Source organism: Chlorocebus sabaeus, chromosome 11 (assembly GCF_047675955.1).
Source record: "Chlorocebus sabaeus isolate Y175 chromosome 11, mChlSab1.0.hap1, whole genome shotgun sequence".
Classification (NCBI taxonomy): domain Eukaryota; kingdom Metazoa; phylum Chordata; class Mammalia; order Primates; family Cercopithecidae; genus Chlorocebus; species Chlorocebus sabaeus.
Genome location: NC_132914.1, coordinates 54,713,937 through 54,733,745, shown reverse-complemented (window position 1 = coordinate 54,733,745; position 19,809 = coordinate 54,713,937). Strand labels below are relative to the sequence as shown.

General features: G+C 60.0%; 1 protein-coding gene across 2 annotated transcripts in view; it reads right to left on the bottom strand.

Moving 5' to 3' along the window:
- Positions 1 to 4,095: 4,095 nt before the first annotated feature.
- Positions 4,096 to 19,809, bottom strand: part of LRP1 (LDL receptor related protein 1) — an 85,266-nt gene continuing 69,552 nt past the window's right edge. For both annotated transcript variants that reach the window (XM_008003739.3, XM_073020874.1), the window contains 34 exons: positions 19,020 to 19,203; positions 18,791 to 18,876; positions 18,511 to 18,630; positions 17,829 to 18,016; positions 17,502 to 17,707; positions 16,795 to 16,983; positions 16,178 to 16,326; positions 15,669 to 15,762; positions 15,396 to 15,512; positions 15,058 to 15,177; positions 14,591 to 14,713; positions 14,305 to 14,430; positions 13,668 to 13,784; positions 12,920 to 13,026; positions 12,687 to 12,819; positions 11,738 to 11,857; positions 11,519 to 11,641; positions 11,026 to 11,166; positions 10,790 to 10,924; positions 10,598 to 10,717; positions 9,534 to 9,802; positions 8,447 to 8,625; positions 7,846 to 7,952; positions 7,463 to 7,579; positions 6,795 to 6,971; positions 6,494 to 6,634; positions 6,183 to 6,356; positions 5,786 to 5,947; positions 5,307 to 5,481; positions 5,073 to 5,174; positions 4,844 to 4,908; positions 4,641 to 4,731; positions 4,398 to 4,542; positions 4,096 to 4,244 (listed from right to left, as the gene is read on the bottom strand). In XM_008003739.3, the coding sequence (XP_008001930.3) occupies positions 4,104 to 4,244; positions 4,398 to 4,542; positions 4,641 to 4,731; positions 4,844 to 4,908; positions 5,073 to 5,174; positions 5,307 to 5,481; positions 5,786 to 5,947; positions 6,183 to 6,356; positions 6,494 to 6,634; positions 6,795 to 6,971; positions 7,463 to 7,579; positions 7,846 to 7,952; positions 8,447 to 8,625; positions 9,534 to 9,802; positions 10,598 to 10,717; positions 10,790 to 10,924; positions 11,026 to 11,166; positions 11,519 to 11,641; positions 11,738 to 11,857; positions 12,687 to 12,819; positions 12,920 to 13,026; positions 13,668 to 13,784; positions 14,305 to 14,430; positions 14,591 to 14,713; positions 15,058 to 15,177; positions 15,396 to 15,512; positions 15,669 to 15,762; positions 16,178 to 16,326; positions 16,795 to 16,983; positions 17,502 to 17,707; positions 17,829 to 18,016; positions 18,511 to 18,630; positions 18,791 to 18,876; positions 19,020 to 19,203 (4,743 nt within the window). In that variant the 3' untranslated portion in view covers positions 4,096 to 4,103. The remainder of the gene's footprint in view (positions 4,245 to 4,397; positions 4,543 to 4,640; positions 4,732 to 4,843; positions 4,909 to 5,072; positions 5,175 to 5,306; positions 5,482 to 5,785; positions 5,948 to 6,182; positions 6,357 to 6,493; positions 6,635 to 6,794; positions 6,972 to 7,462; positions 7,580 to 7,845; positions 7,953 to 8,446; positions 8,626 to 9,533; positions 9,803 to 10,597; positions 10,718 to 10,789; positions 10,925 to 11,025; positions 11,167 to 11,518; positions 11,642 to 11,737; positions 11,858 to 12,686; positions 12,820 to 12,919; positions 13,027 to 13,667; positions 13,785 to 14,304; positions 14,431 to 14,590; positions 14,714 to 15,057; positions 15,178 to 15,395; positions 15,513 to 15,668; positions 15,763 to 16,177; positions 16,327 to 16,794; positions 16,984 to 17,501; positions 17,708 to 17,828; positions 18,017 to 18,510; positions 18,631 to 18,790; positions 18,877 to 19,019; positions 19,204 to 19,809) is intronic.

The window sequence follows — 19,809 nt, the reverse complement described above, 5'->3', positions numbered from 1 at the left end:
GGTCAAGGGGCTCAGGCACTGGGCCCCCGAGAGGCCGCGTCTGTGCGCCCAGGAGAAACGGGGCAGGGCGTGGGGCTCTGGGCTCCGGGCCTGTGCACCCGGAGTGGGGGCGCCGCGGAGCCGGGCCGGGCGAGGCCCTCCATGCCCCGGGCCTCTGCCTTGTTCAGGGCCGAGGTGGATCGGGGCAGGCCCAGGGCAGGGGCCGAGGTGCGGACGGGCGGGGCCTCGGGTGGCTGCCGCCGCGCGATGCTGACGGGGATGGATGGGCGCCCCGCGGCTTATTCGGCCTGGAGATGAGAATCATTGATCACGGACGGAAACCCCATCACGTCTGTCAATAGGGCTGACAAACGGCGCCTGCCGCCCTGTCCCCGCCTCACCGCGCCTCTGCGGTCTCAGGACCCCTCGGCTAGACCAGCTGTTCACCTTTGCCCCTCGCCCCCACCACTGACCCCCACGAGGCCCACCGCGCCCCTACGTAAGGGCTGGGCAGGAAATCCCTCTCAGCGCCGCCTGCCCGGCCTCTTGGTGCAGTCTGTGTTCCTTCCCTCCTGCCGTCCCATCTTTCACTACCAGCTCTTTTAGATCCTTGTCCCCTTCCCTATCTCTGTCCTTGTCTCTGTCCCCAGCCCCAGCCCTCTGTCCCCATCCTCTTCTCTGTTTCTTCCTCGGTTCCCTCCTCCCCACAGCCTCTCTCTCTCTCTCCTGCCCGGGAGGCTTCAGCTGTCAGCTGTTGCTATGCTCTGAGACTGTGGCTGAGGATGTGGTATGACCAACACCTAGACAGTGAGAGATAGGGACAAGCAAAGAGACCGAGAGACAGACACATCCCTTGAGAGCCCACCCCAGGGATGCATGCAGATGCATTCACGGGGACAGGGCACACAGAGCGAAATACAGAGACAGGCACACACCTAGCGGCACCCTGACGCAGGAGCACAGCAACAGAGTAGCACACCTGCACCCAGACAAACACATCCAGACAGCTGCTCAGTGTGCTCACCCTCTCCTTGTCTTGGCAGAAAGCAAACACCCACAGAGGTGGACACACACTGAGACACACACAGGTGTATGCTGTCACTGGCAGCCCAGAAGACGAGCAGGGGCACATACAAAGAAATGGACAGATAGATATGGGATGTGACAACCACACACACGAGTCAGGAAAAGGACCGGGTGCTGAGAGGATGAGGCACAGGCAGAGACACCCAGGGAGACAGGCAGGAGGCAGAGACACCCAGGGAGACAGGCAGAAGCCAGGAGGCAGGAACCTGGGTGCTGGGGTGGGAGTAGAGAGGAGGCAGGAAGGGGCAGAAGTCTTCAGAGAGGCAGGAAGGGACAGAAGGTCCTTCTGGCCTTGAGCCAGAACCCTGAGCCCAGGTTCCAAGCAAGGGGGCTGCTTCAGTAGTGGGTGGGAGCAGTGGGCACACCAAGGCCTAGGCTGTCCAGGACAGAAGCCCATTATCAGGGTCCTGGTCTTCTGGGGGCCCAACCCACAACATCTCTCCTCCTTTAGCTACAGTCACAGGCCACCTGTTCTCTCTCCAGTTACACACACATATATGTGCGTGCTCGCACAAACACAAGTGCAAACACTCACATGCACACTACTCGCCCTGTCTCTGGGTCTTTGCCTCTGTCCCCCTGTCTCTCCACCTCTGGGTCTCTGCCTCTCATTCGGTATCAGCCTCTGTCCCTGGTTCTCAGCCTCTGTTCCTGGTTATTCCTCTCTCAGGCGGAGGTGAGGGCTTCCCACCTGCCTCCCAGGTGGGTAGTTTGAGAAACTGCCTCCTGCTGGACCCTCTCCTAGCAGGTCCTGATGGGCGAAGGGGGGATGCTGACTGGAGGGGTGTGCCTTCCAAGCTGCAGCAGGGGTCCTTTGTCACTCTGCCCAGGATCTTGAGGTGACAGGCAGAGAATCAGTGGCTCCCCGGGGGCGCCAGATGCATGGCTGGCAGAGGGGCAGGGGTGGGGCTGGTGGTGGTGGGAGTGGGCAGGCACTGGGGGAGGGAGGGGAGCCGGCTGGCAGAGGGTGGGGGGGTGTGGCAAAATAGCCAGAGGGAAGGAAATGAGAGGCTGGGCTGGGGTCCCAGGTGCATAATGAGTGCTGAGGCGGGGGGCTGTGTGGGCCTTCAGGATAGGCAGTGCTGTAGGAGTACAGACACCACCTGGTGGCCAAATTGGGACACAGACCTCCCAGTTGGCAAACACGGATTCTGTTTCCCGGCAGAGTTGCTCATCCAGGGCCCTTGGGTAGGCAGGGGAGGATCTCAGAGTTGGCTTGGAGGATGAGGTTGGAGAGGGCTTCTCAAGGCTAAGAGGGAAGGGGAGGGCCCCTGTTTCCACAGGTGCCTAGACTTGCAGCTTCCCCAAGTCAGAAGGAAGCCTGGGAGGATTCTCCTGGATTTGAACCAGTGAGGGAGGAGGAATGAAAGGCAGTACTCCCCCGTTGGGAGTTGGGTAAGGGATCTTCAGGCATTTGCACCCACCCTCCCTGAGCTCATATTTGCTGTCCTGGAACTCAAACCCTCTCTCAGTCCTCGGCAGTGTAAACTGTGCAACTTTCTGCAAGAAGTTTCCCCCTCTAGGCAGGGGTTGAAATGAACCTGGACACTTTTGATTGACAGTTTTTTCCTGTTACCCCCTGGAATGACTGAAATGATTGGTGAGCTGGAGCTGCTGGGGGCCTAGGGGACCTGGCAAACTGGTCTCACCAGCTCTCCTTCACCGCAGGACACCCCGCTCTGGAATGCAGCATTTTACTTCGCATTTCATTCATTAGCCTCCACAAAGTGAGATGTCAATGCTTCAAGAGCAAACTCAGGCAGACAGAACCGCATGGGAGCACCCTGAAGGATGGGAAAGCCTACGCAGCCTCAGTGTATTCACTTCTTACAGTGGGGCTTCTCACTGTGGGAGATCATTTTGGGTAAGGGGGTGGTGTCCGGTAGAAGTGAACGCAGATAAACAGATCTCAGTTAGTGTCCTAGAGCCAGAAGGAACACAAAATCCGGAGACACGAAGTCACGGCTGAAGGTCACACAGCCAAGAGAAGCAGATCTTCCATGTCAAGTCCAGTGCCACCCGCTTCCCGGGCACAGCAAGATGGAGAGAGGGAGAGGGCCCTGGGAGAAGGGCACTGAAAACCACGCGCCAGCCTGCCTCCAGCACGGGGCAGGTCTCCCTCTGGTGGCCGATGCAGGAAAGCGCAGCCCCAGGTCCCAGCGTCTCTCACACACAGGCAGACACCAGCGGCTTTTTTTCTTTCTTTCTTTCTTTTTTTTTTTTTTTGACTTTTTTTTTTTTTTTTTTTTTTACAATTTTATTTATAACAATATCTGTGTTATTTAGTTGTAAAGGAATTCAGCAAAAATTATTAAAACGTTCACGTCCCCAAAACGGGGCTGCCCACTTGCCCTTCCTGGGTGTGGCGCACCTCCTCGGTGTCCCCAGGGGAGGGGAGGCTGGGGGAATGTTTACCAGAGGAAGTCTCCAGCCCTGGGAACCTCGGTGGGGGCCCTGGAGATGGGAAGGGCCTGTCTGGGAGGGGGATTCAGCATGGCCATCTCATAGGTGCCCCTGGAGTCAGGGCTGGGCTTTGGGGTGGCCTCCCCCAAGAACTAAAACACTCCATCCTTTCCTGCCTACCTCACCCAGAGCCACATCTTCCAGACAGGGGCAGCAAAGAACTCTCCTTCCCCAGAATTAGCCCTCCGGGAGCTGTGGGAGCGGGCAAGCAGGGGTAGGGTCGAGAAGGGAGAGCCTTGGCAAAGTGTCTTATACAGGGAGAGGGAGGCTGCACCACCAGCTCTCCCGGTGGGGTGTGTTCTGGTGGAAGGGTAGGAAGTGCAGCCCCAAGCCCTCCCTGCCTGCCTCCCTGAAGGCAGCATGGGGGTGCCAAGGAGCAGGCAGGGAGGGGATGGAGAAATAATACTGTGCTCGCTTGCTGGCTTGCTCGCTCACATATAAAACGTAATTCCTTCATTTTTTACATTTATACATCCGGCAAGGCCGGGGAAGGGCTGGCTGGGGAGGGGCTCACTGAAGGACTTCACTGGCAGGGGACAGGAGGCTTTCTGGGGGAAGTGCGACGGGGCAGGGCCCTATGCCAAGGGGTCCCCTATCTCATCCTCAGGGCCCCGGCCCAGGAGTTCTCGCTTCTCGTCCGTGCTGGCCAGGGAGTGGCGACTGCCGTGGCCCCCCATGTAGAGTGTGGCATACACGGGGTTGGTGAAGTTGGTGGGCTGCAGGGTGACAGAGGGTTCAGGTAGGGCTTAGGGGCTGTGCCTGTGGCCCAGGCCACCCCACCCCCACCTCTGTCCCTCACCTAACCCAACACCTTTGGTTAGGCCACCCACAGATTCTTGGCCCTCCACCCTGCCCGCCTTCAAGCCCACCTTGTCAGGGTCCAGGGCAAAGTCGGCGTCCAGTAGGCCTCCCACGTCATCAGGCTCTCCGCCTTCGTACATCTTGTAGGTGGGGTTCCCAATCTCCACATTCATGGCCCCGTTGGTCATCCGCTGGTGCTGGAAGCCCTTAGCCCTGGGGAGAGGCAGGAATATAAGGAGGCAGAGATTATTGGGGGGAAGGTTAGGATGGCAAAATAATGGCCAGAATGTTCCAGATTCCCTGTGACTCACCCTTGGACTCGCCGCTTATACCAGAATACCACTCCGGCCACCAGAAGCACCAGCAGCAGCAAGAGCAGAGGGATTAGGATGGAGGCTATATCTGGAGGGAAGAGGTGAGACACTGAGTCACCAAGGCTCAGGGAAGCAGGAGGCACACGGTCCCCCTGCTCTAGGTCCCGGTGGCCCTGCCTGCCCCACCCCCTACCACCTACGTCCTGGCTGCTGCTGGCTGAAGACGTGCTCCTCACACCGGGGCCCTGTCATGTGGGGTGGGCACCTGCAGAAAGGAGGGACACAGATGAGTAGGCATAACCTCCATAGCCACTGCTGCCAGGGAAATGGGGTGGCGGGGTGTGGGCACTGACGCCTGACGATCTTCCTGCTCAGATCTGGGGAAGGGAGGGATGATCTATGCCTGGGTGAAGCCCGGGCCCAACTCACTGGCACTCAGGCATCATTTTGCTGTTCATGGTGCAGGAGCCGCCATTGCTGCAGTGGCCGATGCAGGTCAGACAGCTGGGGGCCACCCGGCCGTCCGTGCAGCTGCAGGAAGGAATCAGAGGCTGATGCTGGGGCTGGCAGAGGTGTGTCTGGGATGCTGAGGAAGGGGCAGGGCAGGGCTAGGACAGGGCAGGGGCTGGGCTGAGTGGAACTGTGGAGGAGGGCTCCACTCACTTGCAGGTGACATCCCCACTCTGCTTGTTGACCACACAGGCCCCTTCGAGACAGCGGCTGCACTTGTTCACCTCACACCTCAGTCCCTCAAAGTAGGCAGTGCAGCGACATTGTCGGGAGCCATCAGTGGCCATCTGGCATGTGCCAAAGTTCTCACAGTAGCCAGAGCACTGCCCTGCGGTTGGGGAGGGAGAGAAGTGCCTCAAGCCCCACCCTCATGAGGGCTCTCCAAAGGTTGAACAGAGCTTTTCTGTTTGCATGATCTTGGTGCCGGGGGGTGCACTGCCTCGGGGGAAGTGTGCCAGCACCTTTGTGGGGAAGCACCAGCAGCTTGGGTCTGGCTCAGCTGCTTAAGGCCTCTTTTCCTGAACTTGACCCTGTGCGTCCCAGGCACAGGTTGAACATCACCCCATGCTCTCGGGTCCCCCATCACCCGTCACCCTCCTGCCTGCCCTGGGGCCCAGGGAAGGCTCACTCACGGTACTGGCAGCGGTCGCCCAGGAAGCCGGGTAGGCATCGGCACTGGGGCTGGTTGCCCTGGTTGACAGTGCAGGTGCTGTTGTTGGCACAGTAGCCTGCACACACCTGCTGGGTGCATTTGGGGCCCGTGAAGCCCGTGGGGCACCGGCACGTGGGCATGCCTGGTGGGAGAGGATGTGTGAGCGGGACTGTGGCCCTTGGGACCACCTGGCCCTATAGCAGAGGAATGGGCTGGGGGGACCTGGGCGAGAGTCAGAGACTGGAGTGACTGGATGCTGGGTCATGGAAAGGAGGCTGGAGGCGAGGCAGGGGTGGGCATCTGCCTAAGGTGGGGTGGTGGGTGGTGGGGCTGGGACCTGGGGCAAGGAGCAGGCATTGCAGGATGAGGGGGCATACCAGAGGGGGAGGCAGCACAGGTGCCCCCATTGCGACAGTGCTCCCAGCATTGGTCCAGTTCACACTTGTCACCCGTGTAGCGGGGCTGGCAGCGGCACTTGGGCTGCCTCCGTGCATTGAGGAAACAGCTGCCACCGTTGAAGCACTGCAGGTTACAGGTTCCAGGCCGGGGAGCTGCAGGAAGGGCCCGTCAAGGGGCAGAGCCAGGGGAATAGGAGGAGAGGTACAGGCAACAAGGTCAGGGGAAGTCAGGAGCCACAGGAAGGAGAGGGTCCTGAGGCATGGCTGGGATTGGGAGGGCATGAGCGTACCATCTGGGGGGGGTGTTGGAGAGGGTACAGGCACGCATGTGCCATTGTCCAGCCGCTTCCCATTGGGACAGGTGCAGACAGGCCCACTGGGGCTCAGCAGGCAGAGCCACTCGCATTTCTTGCGGTCACATGGGTTGGTCACTGCAGGTATGGGTGGGGTGGGGAGGATGCTGAGCAGGACCCTTCTCTGAGCCCTATGAGCCCAGGGTGACCCACTCTCCACCAGGTCCCAAGGCCACAGCTTGGAGACTCAATGCCCACAGGCCTCCCTTCCCCAGCCCAGGCTCCCCTCCGCCCCCACCTTCGGGCTGCTTGTGCTGATGGTACAGGACCACATCAGAGGCGTGGCTCAGGCCCCCTGTCAGGTTGACCAGGGGGCTGTGGCCAAACTTATGGATCTTGAAGACACGATTATTGATGTAGGTGACACCATAGATGTAATCCTCAAAGACGTCGATGCTGAAGGGGTGACTTAGGCCTAGGGGAGGAGGTGGAGTCAGAGGGGACCTGAGGGGCACTCAGACCCTGGCCATGCTGTCCAGGACACTGGCACCCATGGCTCCCAGACACCTCAAACTCAACACATCCAGACCAAATTCCCCTCCCCACGCCTGTTCCTCTTCCTGTGGCCACTACTGGCAAAAGGTCCCATCACCCCCAGACTTCTGGGGTCATTCATGGCTGACTTCTGTTCCTTCTCTCCGCATTTGCTACGTTCCTAATGTACCTATGCTGCCTCCGTGCAACCCAACCAATGAATGGACAAGCAGGCCAGAGGGTCAGGGTGGGCCTCACGCCTGCAGGGCAGGTTCAGGGGGAGGCCAGCTGGAGAGGCCTGGAAGGTGCTACAGCATTGCTGGGGGTCAGTGACAAAGGATGGGAGGCATCAAAGTAAGGCCTCTGGCTTAGTAGGGAGGATGTCAGCGTTGGGGACAGGGCTGGGGACTGCGACTGCTACCAGGTTCTGACCTCGTTTGCTGTCGGCAGCCACAATGGGGTCCGTGCCATTGAGCCGGATGCTGCCGATGACTGAAAGCTTGGCATCTGCCCAGTACAACCGCTCATTGTGATAATCCACGGCCAGGCCTGGGGAGGGAGAGAGCACTGTAAGGGCTTGGCCTCCCCAACCCAGCCTTAGGGTGGAAAGAATTGCCTCCATGCCTGGGACAGTTCCACCCTGTTCTCATGCCACTCACAGTCGCCTCTTCCGGGAAAAGCCTCCACGGCCAATCCGCCCCGTCCCAGTCCAAGCCCCATCCCATCCTTCACTTTTGTGTGACTTCAGCAGTAGCTGGGCTCCGTGAGCCAGGCCCCCCCAACACCCGGTCCCTCCCGCCCCCCGCCCCATGAACCTGTGGGCCACTGAATGTTGTCCTGCACCAGTGTCTCCCGAAGGGTCCCATCCATCGCCGCCGTCTCAATCTTGGGGTGGTTGCCCCAGTCTGACCAGTACATGGTGCTGGGGAGGGAGAAGGGGTGAGTGTGGGCAGGCCAGAGGGCCAGAGGAGGCAGGCCCAGGCAGGACACCAGCTTCTTGGTCTGGGCACAGGGACTGCTGGGGACTAGGAGGAGGGCGTTCTGTCCTTCTACAGAGAAGCAGGAGGGAGTCCACTTCTGAGCGGGTTGAGGGGCTTTTCCTCTAAAGCCACAGTGTGCTCATTCAGAGCCACCGACACTGGCAGAGCTATTCCCTGGGGCAGAGTGTGGCTGTGCATGACAGCCGGCCGAGCAGAAGTCAGGTCCCTGCCCAAGCAGGCCCAGCTGGGGGCCCTGGGCAGAGGCAGCATGGGGAGGGCCAGGCAGGGGTGGCCAAGAAGGCCCAAGGGCCTGAGAAGGACTCTGTCCTCAGGCTGGCCAGGGAGGAAAGGGCATGCCTGTGGGTGCAGCCCCCAACCCTGTCCCCAAGGCTTCCTACCACCAGCCCAGAGGCCTCCCCCCAGGGCCCCTGCCCACCCCCTCAGTGGGTCCACCACAATGGCGTGGGGCTCATCAATCATGCCCGAGATGAGTGTCTTGCGGTTCTCGCCCTTCATCTGTGCCACCTCAATCACATCTCGGCCCGAGTCAGTCCAGTACACGTTTCCGGCCACCCAGTCAATGGCAATGCCTCTGGGCATCTTCAGCCCTGAAATCTGAATGGAAGCCACAGGTTCAGGGCCCACCGCTTTGTCTTCCTGCCATTATCCCCCCACCACCACTCTGCCAGCCTGTCCCTGCTGGAACGTCACCCCAGGCTCACAGCCAAGCCCCTGGCTTTAAAGAGATTCGAGCAGCATGGAGCTTATGCACCAGACTTGCAGCTCTCACACGGGGCTGGTGAGCCCTCCCTGAAGCCTGCACGATGGCGATGATCACCTAATTTTATTGATAAACAAAGTGAAACCCAAAGAGGTTAAGTGAGGCAGCTAAGACGTACACAGTGCGTGGTGGCAACGATGGGGGACTGGTGCCGGAGGGCTGTCTGCCTGCCCATTGTGCCCTGCTCCTTGGGCTGCCTACAGCACAGCCAGCTGCTGACCATTCCCACTGCTCTGTCTTCCCGCCGGCCATGCCGCAGAACACAATCCTAAGACTGCCCCCCTGCCCCACTCTCACCCTTGGCCCCTCACACTGCCCTTTTCTTTTCTTATCTTTTTTTTTTTTTTTTTTTTTTGAGACGGAGTCTTACTCTGTCACCCAGGCTGGAGTGCAGTGGTACTCTGCAACCTCAGTGCCACTGCAACCGAGTGGCACTCGGCTCACTGCAAGCTCCACTTTCCAGGTTCAAGGGATTCTCCTGCCTTAGCCTCCTGAGTAGCTGCGATTACAGGCACCCGCCACCATGCCTGGCTAATTTTTGTATTTTTCTTAGAGACAAGGTTTCACCATGTTGCCACGCTGGTCTCAAACTCCTGACCTCAGGTGATCTGCCCGCCTTGGCCTCCCAAAGTGCTGGGATTAGAGGCATGAGCCACTGTGCCACTGCTCTTTTCAAATCCTGCTCTGAACCGCTTGCTCTATGGAGCTCTTCCACTCCATCCACGCCAGCGTGGGCACTCACGTTGAGGTGGGTGACACCCCGGTCAATCTGTCGCCGGTGGCGGTTGGAAGTGGTAGGAGGTGCAGCAGGTGGCAGGCTGCGGTAGGAGATGGTGCCCGTGTGCCAGTTGGTCCAATAGACACGGCCAGCCTTGACATGGACATCCATGGCATCAATGCGGACGCTCTCGTCGCCCTGGAATGCCTGCTCATAAGCCGAATGGGGGTGCCCAGGGAACAGGCTGCGGATCTCATTGTCATCAGCAATGTACAGGACCTGGTACTCAGAGCCTGGAGAAACAAGAGGTCAGGGCTGGGGCTGTGGGATGGAGATGTGCACCCCACCCAGCTCAGCTCCTTTCACATGAACGGTGTCCTCTCTCCTAGTAGAACAATCTGCTCTGGCCAGAAGCTGCTGCTTACCCTCCCTGCTCAGGGTTGCAGGCTCCAACCTCAGCCTCTGGACCTCCTCCTCTCCTCCCCTGAGCTGATCCACTGTGACCTGCTCCTTTCAGCCAAAAAGCTGACCCTGCCCCTCTAGACCCAGAGACTTCTGCCTCCTCAAGGCTGCTGGATGGCATCACCATGCTCTCTGCTACAAACTGCCTGGCACATGCTTGGGGGTGCATAGGCACATGGGGTGTGTATGCTTGGCATGGAGCATGTGGGTGTGCATGGCAGTGCATGGTGGGGGTGTGTGTGTTCCAGGGGTGTGTGTGAATGTGCACAGGCATGAGGAAGGCACAGGTGGGCATCAAAGTGTGTGGGGAATGTGCAGGTGAGGCCCCCATGACTGTGAGTGTGCACTGCGTGTCTGAGTGTGCTCTCGTTCTGGCAGTGGTGGGTGAGGAGGCATGTGTGCAATTCAGAGCACTGCTGCATCCCAGACTCCTTCAGTGAGCCAGCCCCAGGACCTGCTCCCTCTGCTCGGGCCAGCCCTTTGCTCAGGCAGCTGCACCTATGAGTATGGGGCTTCCTGTCTGGGCAAGATGTCCACAGGAAGACATTCAATTCCAAGTCAGCCCCGTTTGATAACCCGATCGCCCTGCCCCATCCAGCCTTTCTGCCCTCTGGCAGCTCTGGCACCTTCAGCCTTGCAGGTGTTGTGCGTCTTCATGAAGTTCCGAGCGCAGCTGCAGAGGTGGCCGCCCTTGGTGTTGTTGCAGAGCTGGGAGCAGGTGCCGAAGCGCAGGCACTCATTGATGTCTAGGGGTTACAGGGAGGGTCACGGGGGTCCACAGCTGGGGTGTTCACCCCTGCTCTGCTCCACTTTCCTACCTTGACATCCGGGCTGGCCGGGCACGGTGTGGAAGCCAGAGCGGCAGGCACAGTAGGCTGCTTTCTCAGTGCGTACGCAGCGTGCCTCGTCCCCACAGATGCTGGCGTTGGTGGCGCAGCTGGTCAGCTTGGGGTCTGTGGGGGACAGAGAGTGGATGCCCTCCCTTGAGCCACCCCAGGCTGGGGCTCGGCTCTCCCCGCTCCCCACCAGCGTCCAGTCTGCTGCTGGGCCTCACCGATGCTGCAGTCCTCCTCGTCAGAGCCATCCCCGCAGTCGTCGAACATGTTGCAGCGTAGGGAGGAGGAGAGGCAGCGCTGGTTCCGGCACAGAAACTCCTTCTTATCTTTGCAGTGGGTGGTCTGGGCCGTGGGGGGCTCTGAGGAGGGCGGAGGCTTTAGACCCTGGGTATTCACCCCTGCCCCCTCCTCCCACAGTGACCCCATAGATACCAGTGGCTCCCCATTCCTAACTGACAAAGCTTGCAGTGGGGGCAAGTCAAACTTTCGGGTTCCCAGCCCCACCTCCAAGACCTAACGCATCAGGCAGCCCCCAGAGCCTTCCCCAGGGGCTTCTCTTGAAAGAGCCTCCAGACTCCTAGCAATGGATCCTCCCCTTCCTGGGCCAGTCCTCCTGGTTAATCCTAACCCCAAGGCAGCTCCCACAAGGCTCACACTCACCCCACTGTGCACTATCCGCCCCCTGCAGACCTTTGTCGGCCCCCTGCTCACCACAGTCCTCTTCATCAGTCCCATCCCCACAGTTGTCCATGCCGTCGCATTGGCGCCCGATCCACAGACAGACACGGTCATTCTTGCAACGGAAGGGCCGGTTGGGAGGGCACACGAACCGGGCTGCGACAGCCAGGGGAACACAGAGCCGGAATTAGTCTTGCGGGTGGGGTGGCTGCTGGCCACTGGGGAGCCCGGGAACCCCGCACCAAATCTCACCACACTCCTCGGGGTTCTCATCTGAGTTGTCCCCACAGTCATCCTCGCCATCGCACTTCCAGGCCAGCGGCTTGCACAAGGTGTTGTTGCACTGGAACTCGTCCAGGGGGCAGGTCCGCACTGGTGCCAGGGGGAGCCAAGAGACAGAATGAGCCATGAGCCCACTCAGACCCTTCTCTCCACAGGTGGGGGTTCCAGGCTCAGAGGGGTCACCAGGTAAGAAGTGGCACAGCCAAATTGGAACCAGGTCTCTTAATTTTCTACTTGGTGGGGCCAAACTGCCTTTTCTGGTATTTAGGGGAGAAGAGGTCATTTTTCAGGGGTGTCTGGAGGAGTTCAGAGGGCACTCCTTCTCTGGTATGTGGCAGGGCATGGGGCTGTGTAGTTCCACAGCAGGGATGCGGGAATGGAAGACCAGGTTCCCATCCCTGTGCCTGGCCTACCAAGGCAGAGCCAAGACATCTGCCCACACAGTTGGGATTTCCGCTCCAAGCCCCAGTCCTTTCTCACCCTGGGCTTCACCTGCCCCCTCTGTGCTGCCGAGCCCAGGCAGGTCAACGAGGGACAGGTACTATCTCACTGCCCCAGGAAGGGAAAATAGCAGGGCTTTTCTTCTTGGGGCAGCAGACTGTCTCGGAGGAACTTGTGGGTTGGGGCCTAGACAGGTACAGCCCTCAGGGTTTGCTGGATTTCAGCTCAACTGGTCCCCTAGACTAGGGGGCGCTGAGCTGGGCACAACCCGCACAAAAATGTGTATTCAGGGGTCCTGTGTCTTGTTTACTACTACGTCCCTAACACCTATGGCAGTGCCTGGTACATGGTAAATGCTCAATAAATATTTGTTGCATGAAGAATGAATACAGAAGAGAAAGATCGAGTGAATGACTGGGCCACGTGACAGGGTGGGCAGCAGAGGGAGGACCCAGGGAGACCAAGCTAAAGGGCGCACCGCCAGTGCCGCAGGCCTCCTCGTCGCTGCCGTCCATGCAGTCAGCGTCTGCGTCACAGCGCCAGCGCAGGGGGATGCAGTGGCCACTCTTGCACTGGAACTGGTCCATGTCACAGCGGGGGGTGCAGTCTTTCTGTGGGCATGGGCACAGGCAGCCGGTCAGCTCTTGGCACCCCCAAGCCCTGCCTGAACTCCTCTGAGGCCACCTCCTTCCTTCTCATCTCCCTGCCCACCTCGTCTGAGCCGTCCGCGCAGTCGTGGTCTCCATCGCATTTCCAGCGCCCCGCGATGCAGCGGCCGTTGGCACAGGAGAACTCACTCTCGGAGCAGGGTCGAGGGGCTGGGAAGGACAGGGGGAGACAGGCCCAGGAGGGTGGGCACAAGGACTCCAGGCCTCAGCAGTGCCACAGTCCTGAGCCCAAAGCCCATCCCCACGTCTCTGAAGACCACAGCTGACTGGCCCAGAGGCCGAGCCAGTCCTGGCAGAGCCCACTGGCTGCCTCTATGGAACAGCTTGGCACAGGCAGGCTCACACTTACCCCATGGGACAGACACCAGAGAGGGCACAGGTCCCTGGCCTTGCCCTCAGGACAGACTGTGTTTGGGGAGGGGAGCGGGGACAAGACCACTGAGACAAGCACCAGGGTTTGGGGAGAGGTCAGTCAAGGATGATGGGTAGAGGCACGGCACAGGGATGGGGGGCTCTGGGGCAGAGGTGGGGGTGTGGTGGGAGCACAGGCACATCAGAGACACCTACCTCTGCAACCCCGAGAGGACAGTGTGAAAATGGAGAGAAACATGAGATGAGGTGAAATGGCACAAACTCAAATACACAACATGGAGTGGGGTGGGTGAGGAGGGCGGCTCCTGCCCCCGCCCTGGGAGGTGGCTGCCAGCTCTGGCGTGGCCTGTGGCAGGAGGGCGGCACGGCAAGGGCCAGGCCTGGGAGGGGCTCCCGTGGGGCTGGCGGGTGGGACGTACTGCAGCTCTCCTCGTCGGAGTTGTCGCCACAATCGTTGTCGTAGTCGCACTGCCAGCGGCCAGGCACGCAGCGGTTGTTCTTGCAGCGGAACTGGTATGGCTCACAGGTGCGCTCATCTGGAGGAGGCAAGTGTCAGGGCGGTCAGGGACAGGGCTGGGGCAGACATTACGATCCATGCAGGCATGGCATGGTCAGGCTGGCCTGGCGGGGAGGGTGGGCATCCTGGCTTGGGAAGGGTCAGCCGTGGGGAGCCCAGGCAGTGTTTTGAGATGTGGGGTCTATAAGGAGGTTTGGGGACAGGAGACATGATTGGGGGTGTGTGTGTGGGTAGCTGCCTTGGGGAGAAGATGAACAGGTCCCATAGGGTGGGCAAGGAAAACTCCACACAGGTATGCGCAGATGAGGCGTGGGCAGGGGCAGGGATAGGGAAACTGGGAGGGATGGGGCACGGGTGCATGTGGGGAAGCAAGCTCCAGCCAGGCCTTCTTCCCCAGCCCTACAGCAGGCCCAGGAAGCCCAACACCAGGGCCACACTGAGAATGGTAAGCAGGCGGCCCCCAGCCCTCCGCCTGCCAGGGGCACCGTGCCTCCCACCCAGGTAGACCATCTTCCTCCTGGAGTGGGGTCTCAGCTCACCACACTCTTCCTTGGGCTCATCCGAGCCATCCCCGCAGTCATCCTCTCCGTCACACTTCCAGCGCGCTGGGATGCATCGGCCCGAATCCTTGCAGCGGAACTCGTCCACGCCACAGGTCATCTGGGCTGCAAGTGGGTGGGCACGCAGTGAGGATGAGACTCCTTCCAGGAGTCTGCCAGGAGGATGGGGAGGGCCTGGGAGTGGCCACTGAGGGGGTCGCACGTTGGGGTGGTGTGAGTAGCAGACACTGGGGAGGGAAGCTGGGCTCCAGGCCAGGCAACTCACTGCAGTTGGCGGGCTCATCACTGCCATCCACACAGTCATTGTCCCGGTCGCAGACCCAGACCCGGGGGATGCACCGTTTGGTAATGGAGCACTGGAACTGGTTGGGAGCGCAGGTCACCTCGGCTGCGGGGCGGGCAAGAGAATGAGGGCCCTCCCTTACACCTGCCACTCCAGTTCACCATCACCATCTTCTCCCTCTTCCAAGCCCTGGCCTTGGTCCTGCCAGCAACTTCTTGGGAGGAAGGAACAGTTTACCCCCAGTTTTGGTGCTTTTTGTTTTCTGGATCTCTATGTCTCTGTACCATGCGTGGTGATTTTTATGAGCAAAGCAAGTTACACCCAATATAATTTGTGTTGCCCATCTACTAAAGCTATTTGAGAGCCTCTCAAAGCTGTGGGGGGGATTCTGCCTGCCCTGCTTCCGTGTCATCTCCCACCGCTGCCCCCCCACCACCTCTGGCACTCACGGCAGTCCCTCTCGTCCTCCCCGTCTCCGCAGTTGTCCTGCCCGTTGCAGCGGAAGATGCCGGGAATACAGCGGTTGGTGTTGGTACATTTGAACTGACTGGGCAAGCAGACGTGGATGTCTGTGGGGGGAGGAGGGAGTGACTCGTGGCGAAGGGAGGATTTAGGGACAGGGAGAGGGTGCCCATCCCTCAGCAGGGAGGACAAAGGCTTGAGCCGCAGGAATCCAGCCTGGAGAGCAAGCTGCCATGGGCTGCAGCTTCCCTGCCCTTGACAGCCCCAAATCCTGGGGCGGGGAAGATGCTGGGGAAGGAGGGAGGGTGGCCAGGCAGCACTTTACCACAGTTGGCCTCGTCACTGTTGTCCTGGCAGTCATTGTCTCCATCGCAGATGAAGGCAGGGTTTGTGCAGATGCCTGTGGAGCACTGGAACTGTCCGGGCCGGCACTTGAACTCGGCTGCCAGAGAGGGAGGCTCAGGGTCAGAGCGGCTGGGGTGGACACGGCCAGGTCCACTTGCAGCCACAGCCTCTCCAGTGGCCATTCAAAGCCTCAGGAGTCAGGCCGCCTCTGACACACCTGGGGACCCTTGTGTCACCCCCAGCAGGCACTCACGGCAGTCCGGGGGCTCATCTGAGTGGTCCCCGCAGTCGTCCTCGGTGTCACACTTCCACCAGAAGGGGATGCACTTGTCGTTCTTGCACACAAACTGGAGGGCAGGCGGGGGCAAGAGGGGTTGGTGGGGATCTGGGAGACTCAGAAGTCCTTCTTTTGAGGGGGTTGGATGTTTCAAAGAAGTTGAGGCAGGGGTCAGGGTGTTCTGGGGCAGGTGGGGCTATGGTGAGTGCAGAAAGGCCAGGTGTGGCGCTGCGTGGGGTAGGGTGGGGAAGGCAGCACTGGAGCATGGCGAGGAGGGTCAAGGTTAGGGTGTGGAGGTATCTGTGTGAGGTGACGGGGGTAAAAGTATTGCTGTGGGGAGACAAGAGGTAGGCAAGAAATGTGGGGGTGTTAGCGTGGGAAAACCAGATGTGTGAGGGCATTAGGACAGAGCAGGTGTTGGGGTCCAAGGAGGATTGGGGGTCAGGGAGTGGGCACTGGTGATGGGATCTGGGGGACAGCCTCACCTGGCTCGCTGTGCAGTTGGACACACAGGTGCGCCCATCGCTGCCCAGGTAGAAGTTGGTGGGGCAGGCACATTTGTGCCCTCCCCCGGGGGACAGCAGGCACAGGTTGCTGCAGCCACCATTGTTGACCTTGCAGGGGTGATTGGGCACTGCCAGAGAAAACGTCGTGAAATGTGGTGACATTTTCTGCCTTACCAAAGGCTGCCTCACTCACTCCATCCTGGACAGAGGTGAGTGGCCTAAACCCCGCCTCTTTTAGGAGGGAGCTGAAGCCAGAGACAGGAGAGGATTCTCTCAAGGTCCCAGGATCAGGCCAGGCCTGAAGGCCAGCTTCCCACCTCCTCTGTGCTTCCCCCCCAGGGTCCTTCTGGGGGCCCGGCACCCAGATCCCCACTTGATTGGCCTCAGCGCCTTGCTGCTGCCATATTCCAGGACTGGATCCAGGCTTGGCTGAAGCTCCCGGGAGCCAAACCATCCCCTGTCTAGACCCTCCTGGAGTCTCCCAGTGTCTGGCCAGGAGAGGGCTTGGTCAGTGCTGGAGAAGGGATAAGCAGGAACTCCCAGGGACCCCGGTTCCCAGCTCACCCTTCGCCTGCTCCCACCCCTTGCCTGCTCACCGTCCGGCTGGCGCAGGGCGTGGAAGACGTGCAGGTCCATGGGCCGGTGCAGCGTGCTGATGAGGAGCGTTTTGTTGGTGCCCGTGGTCTTGTGGGCTCGGTTGATGGACTTTGTTTCCCAGTCGGTCCAGTAGACGTAGTCCTCAAACAGGGTCAGTGCAAAGATGTGCGGGATGTCCTGGCTCAGCACTGTGGGGCCGAGGGGCAGGCATGGTGCCAGTCAGCCTGAGCTCGGACAGGGTGCCAGCCCACTCCACCTCCTCAAGCCCCACCACCACCCTGCGAGGTGGGTGTCAGCCCCAGTTCCAGATGGTTCAGGGGCCCCCCATGGTCTCACAGTTAACAAGTGTCTGAGCTGGAGTTCAAACCTAGACTGCCTCATGGCAAGTTCCTGCCCCGCCAGTGTATGGTTTCCCTTGGGAAGTGGGGAGCACTGCAGTTCCCAATCGCAGGCCTCCCACCCCCACCCTCCTCGGGGCCAGTCCTCCAGAACTGTGTATATAAGGGAAGGGCCTCTCCCTGGGTGGTGGCCAGGCTGGGGAAGCCCCAGGGGTGCTCTGAACCTCACACCCCAGCGAGTGGTGTCCTGAGGCCATGTCCTCTGCTTTTTATGTCCACTCTTGCCCCCAAAACTTGATCCCCTGTCGCTTCAGACTTCCATCCCCACCGAGTCTGCTGTGCCTGGACAGCCTCACTGGCACACTGACCAACGTGGCGATTGGAGCCATCCAGGCTGGCAAACTCAATGTAGTCCTCGCGGGCGTCAGCCCAGTAGATGCGCTCAGTGACATAGTCCAGCGTCAGGCCATTGGGCCATGTGATCTTGGTGTCCACAATGACGCTGCGACTGGACCCATCCATGCCGATGCGGCCAATCAGCGAGTGGTCACCCCAGTCTGTCCAGTACAGGTACCTGGCGATGGGTAGGCAGTGAGCCCTGGGAGATCCCATAACCCATCCCACCAGTGGCCTGCAGGGAGGCTGGGCTTGGATGCTGCTTTCAAGGGCTTCCCCACCCCTCCTCAGCCACATACCCATTCTGCACATCCACCACCAGAGCCCTGGGCTCGCGGAGGCCAGAGCTGACCAGCACCGTCCGATAGGCCCCATTGAGCTTGGACACCTCAATGGTGTCCCGGCCTTTGTCGCACCAGTACAGGTTGCCACCCACCCAGTCCACAGCCAGCCCGTCGGGGTTGCTGAGGCCTGTACGGTGTAGGACCTGCAGGAAGGGGCAGGGGAGGGAGAGCTCTGGGTGACCTGGGGGAAGACCTGCAAGCCTCTGTGAGGCTCAGCCTCCCCATGTGTAAAATGGGGTAGAGCTCCCTCTGCCAGCTCTGGTGGGAGAACCATGGAAGTAAAATGCCCAGTCCTGGGCCTGACACTATGTACGTGTCAGCAGAGCCTCTAGGAGAGGGGGCTCTAGGTGGTGAATGGGACCACACTCCAAGCCTCACAGGGCTTGGCCAGACCTCAGGGGGAACTTCCTGATAATTAGGGAGACGTGGGGCTAGCAGTGAGGGGAAGAGCAAGAGGAATCTCCTGGTCCTTGCTGTCTGGGCCCAGAGGAGAGTAAGCAGCCAAAACAAGCAGTCATACAGTGACTAGTGGAGTGAGAAGGAAGCAATTTGGGTTGGTGGGATGGGAAGGAGAGGCGATCTGAAAACAGCCATCTGGGGTGGGCCAGTGTCGGTCGCTGAGGGCCGCCTGCCTTACCTGCACGTTGCTCCCATTAAGGTGCATCCTTCGGATCATGCTGCCCTGGGTCGTCACATCTGTCCAGTAGATCATTTGCTCTCGGTAGTCAAAGTCCAAGGCAACGGCATTGTTCAGGCCCTGGATTAGGGGAATGAGGGAGAGCAGAAGTCTGTTGTGGCAGCAGGGGCCACATTTACATCTGGGGGAGGGATGGTTGGACCTAAGTGGGGAGACTTGCAAGGGAGGCTGTGCTGGGTCTGGGAGATGGGCAAAGGGGAGGAAGGCCTGGGTTTGGTACCTGCTTAAGTAACGTGTAGTTGGACCCATCCAGGTTGAGCTTGCGTAGGTAGTACCGGTTGGCAAAGATCAGAAACGGTTCCTCGTCTGCAGACAGAGGATCTTGCCTCAGCTCCTGGCACATTCTAGTGGCCCTGGTCTCCTGCCTGTCTGGAGCTCTGCCACCCGGGCGGTCCCACACAGCCCCCAGCTGCCTGGGTCACCTCATGCCCTCCAAGCGTGAATCTCACCAGTCACAGCCTTGCAGCTGTGGGGGTCGCCGCCGCGGGGTGCGTAGCCCTCCACACACAGACACTTATAGCTGCCATGGGTGTTGATGCAGCGCTGGCTGCAGGGGAAGGTGGTGCTGCACTCATCCACATCGGCACATGTCCGGCCGTCGTCCTTCAGCCGGAAGCCAGGGCGACAGCGGCACTGCAGGCACAGGGAGCCTTGGGCTGGGCGTGTGGCAGGGTCTGGGCCTCCCACCCTGGAGACCTGGCTCAGAGACTCCAATTCCTTCTACCCGGCCTCATTAGGGGCAGCAGCACATGGGTACTAAGTCCACCCAGCTGGCTGTCTGGCCTTCGCAGTCCAGGCCTCCTTCTGTGTGCTCCCGAGTGTCATTTGATAGAGCGGCGTGTGCCCTCCCCCTGGAAACGCTTTCTTCTTATGGCTGTTCTCCTGCCTCAGCAGCTGCTCCTTCTCAGGCTCTTCTGCTGGTCCCCTCACCTCCCTGCTCCTGGCTGTTGCTCAGCTTGGGGCTCAGACTTTGGACTGCTCTCTTCTCCACCTACACTGATTCAAATAGCATCTCTATGGTGATAACTCCCAGACTTCCCTCTCCAACCCGGGCCTCTCCTTGAACTCCAGATCTGTGTATCTCTTGCCTACTTGACGCCTCACTCCTCTTTTCCTCTCACACTCCGTATCTCATCTGTCAGCAAATCTGCTGGCTCTCTACCTGCCAGATAGAGGCAGACCCCAACCAAGCAGATTTCCGTCTCATTCACTGCTGTATCCCCAGTGTCTAGGGGATGA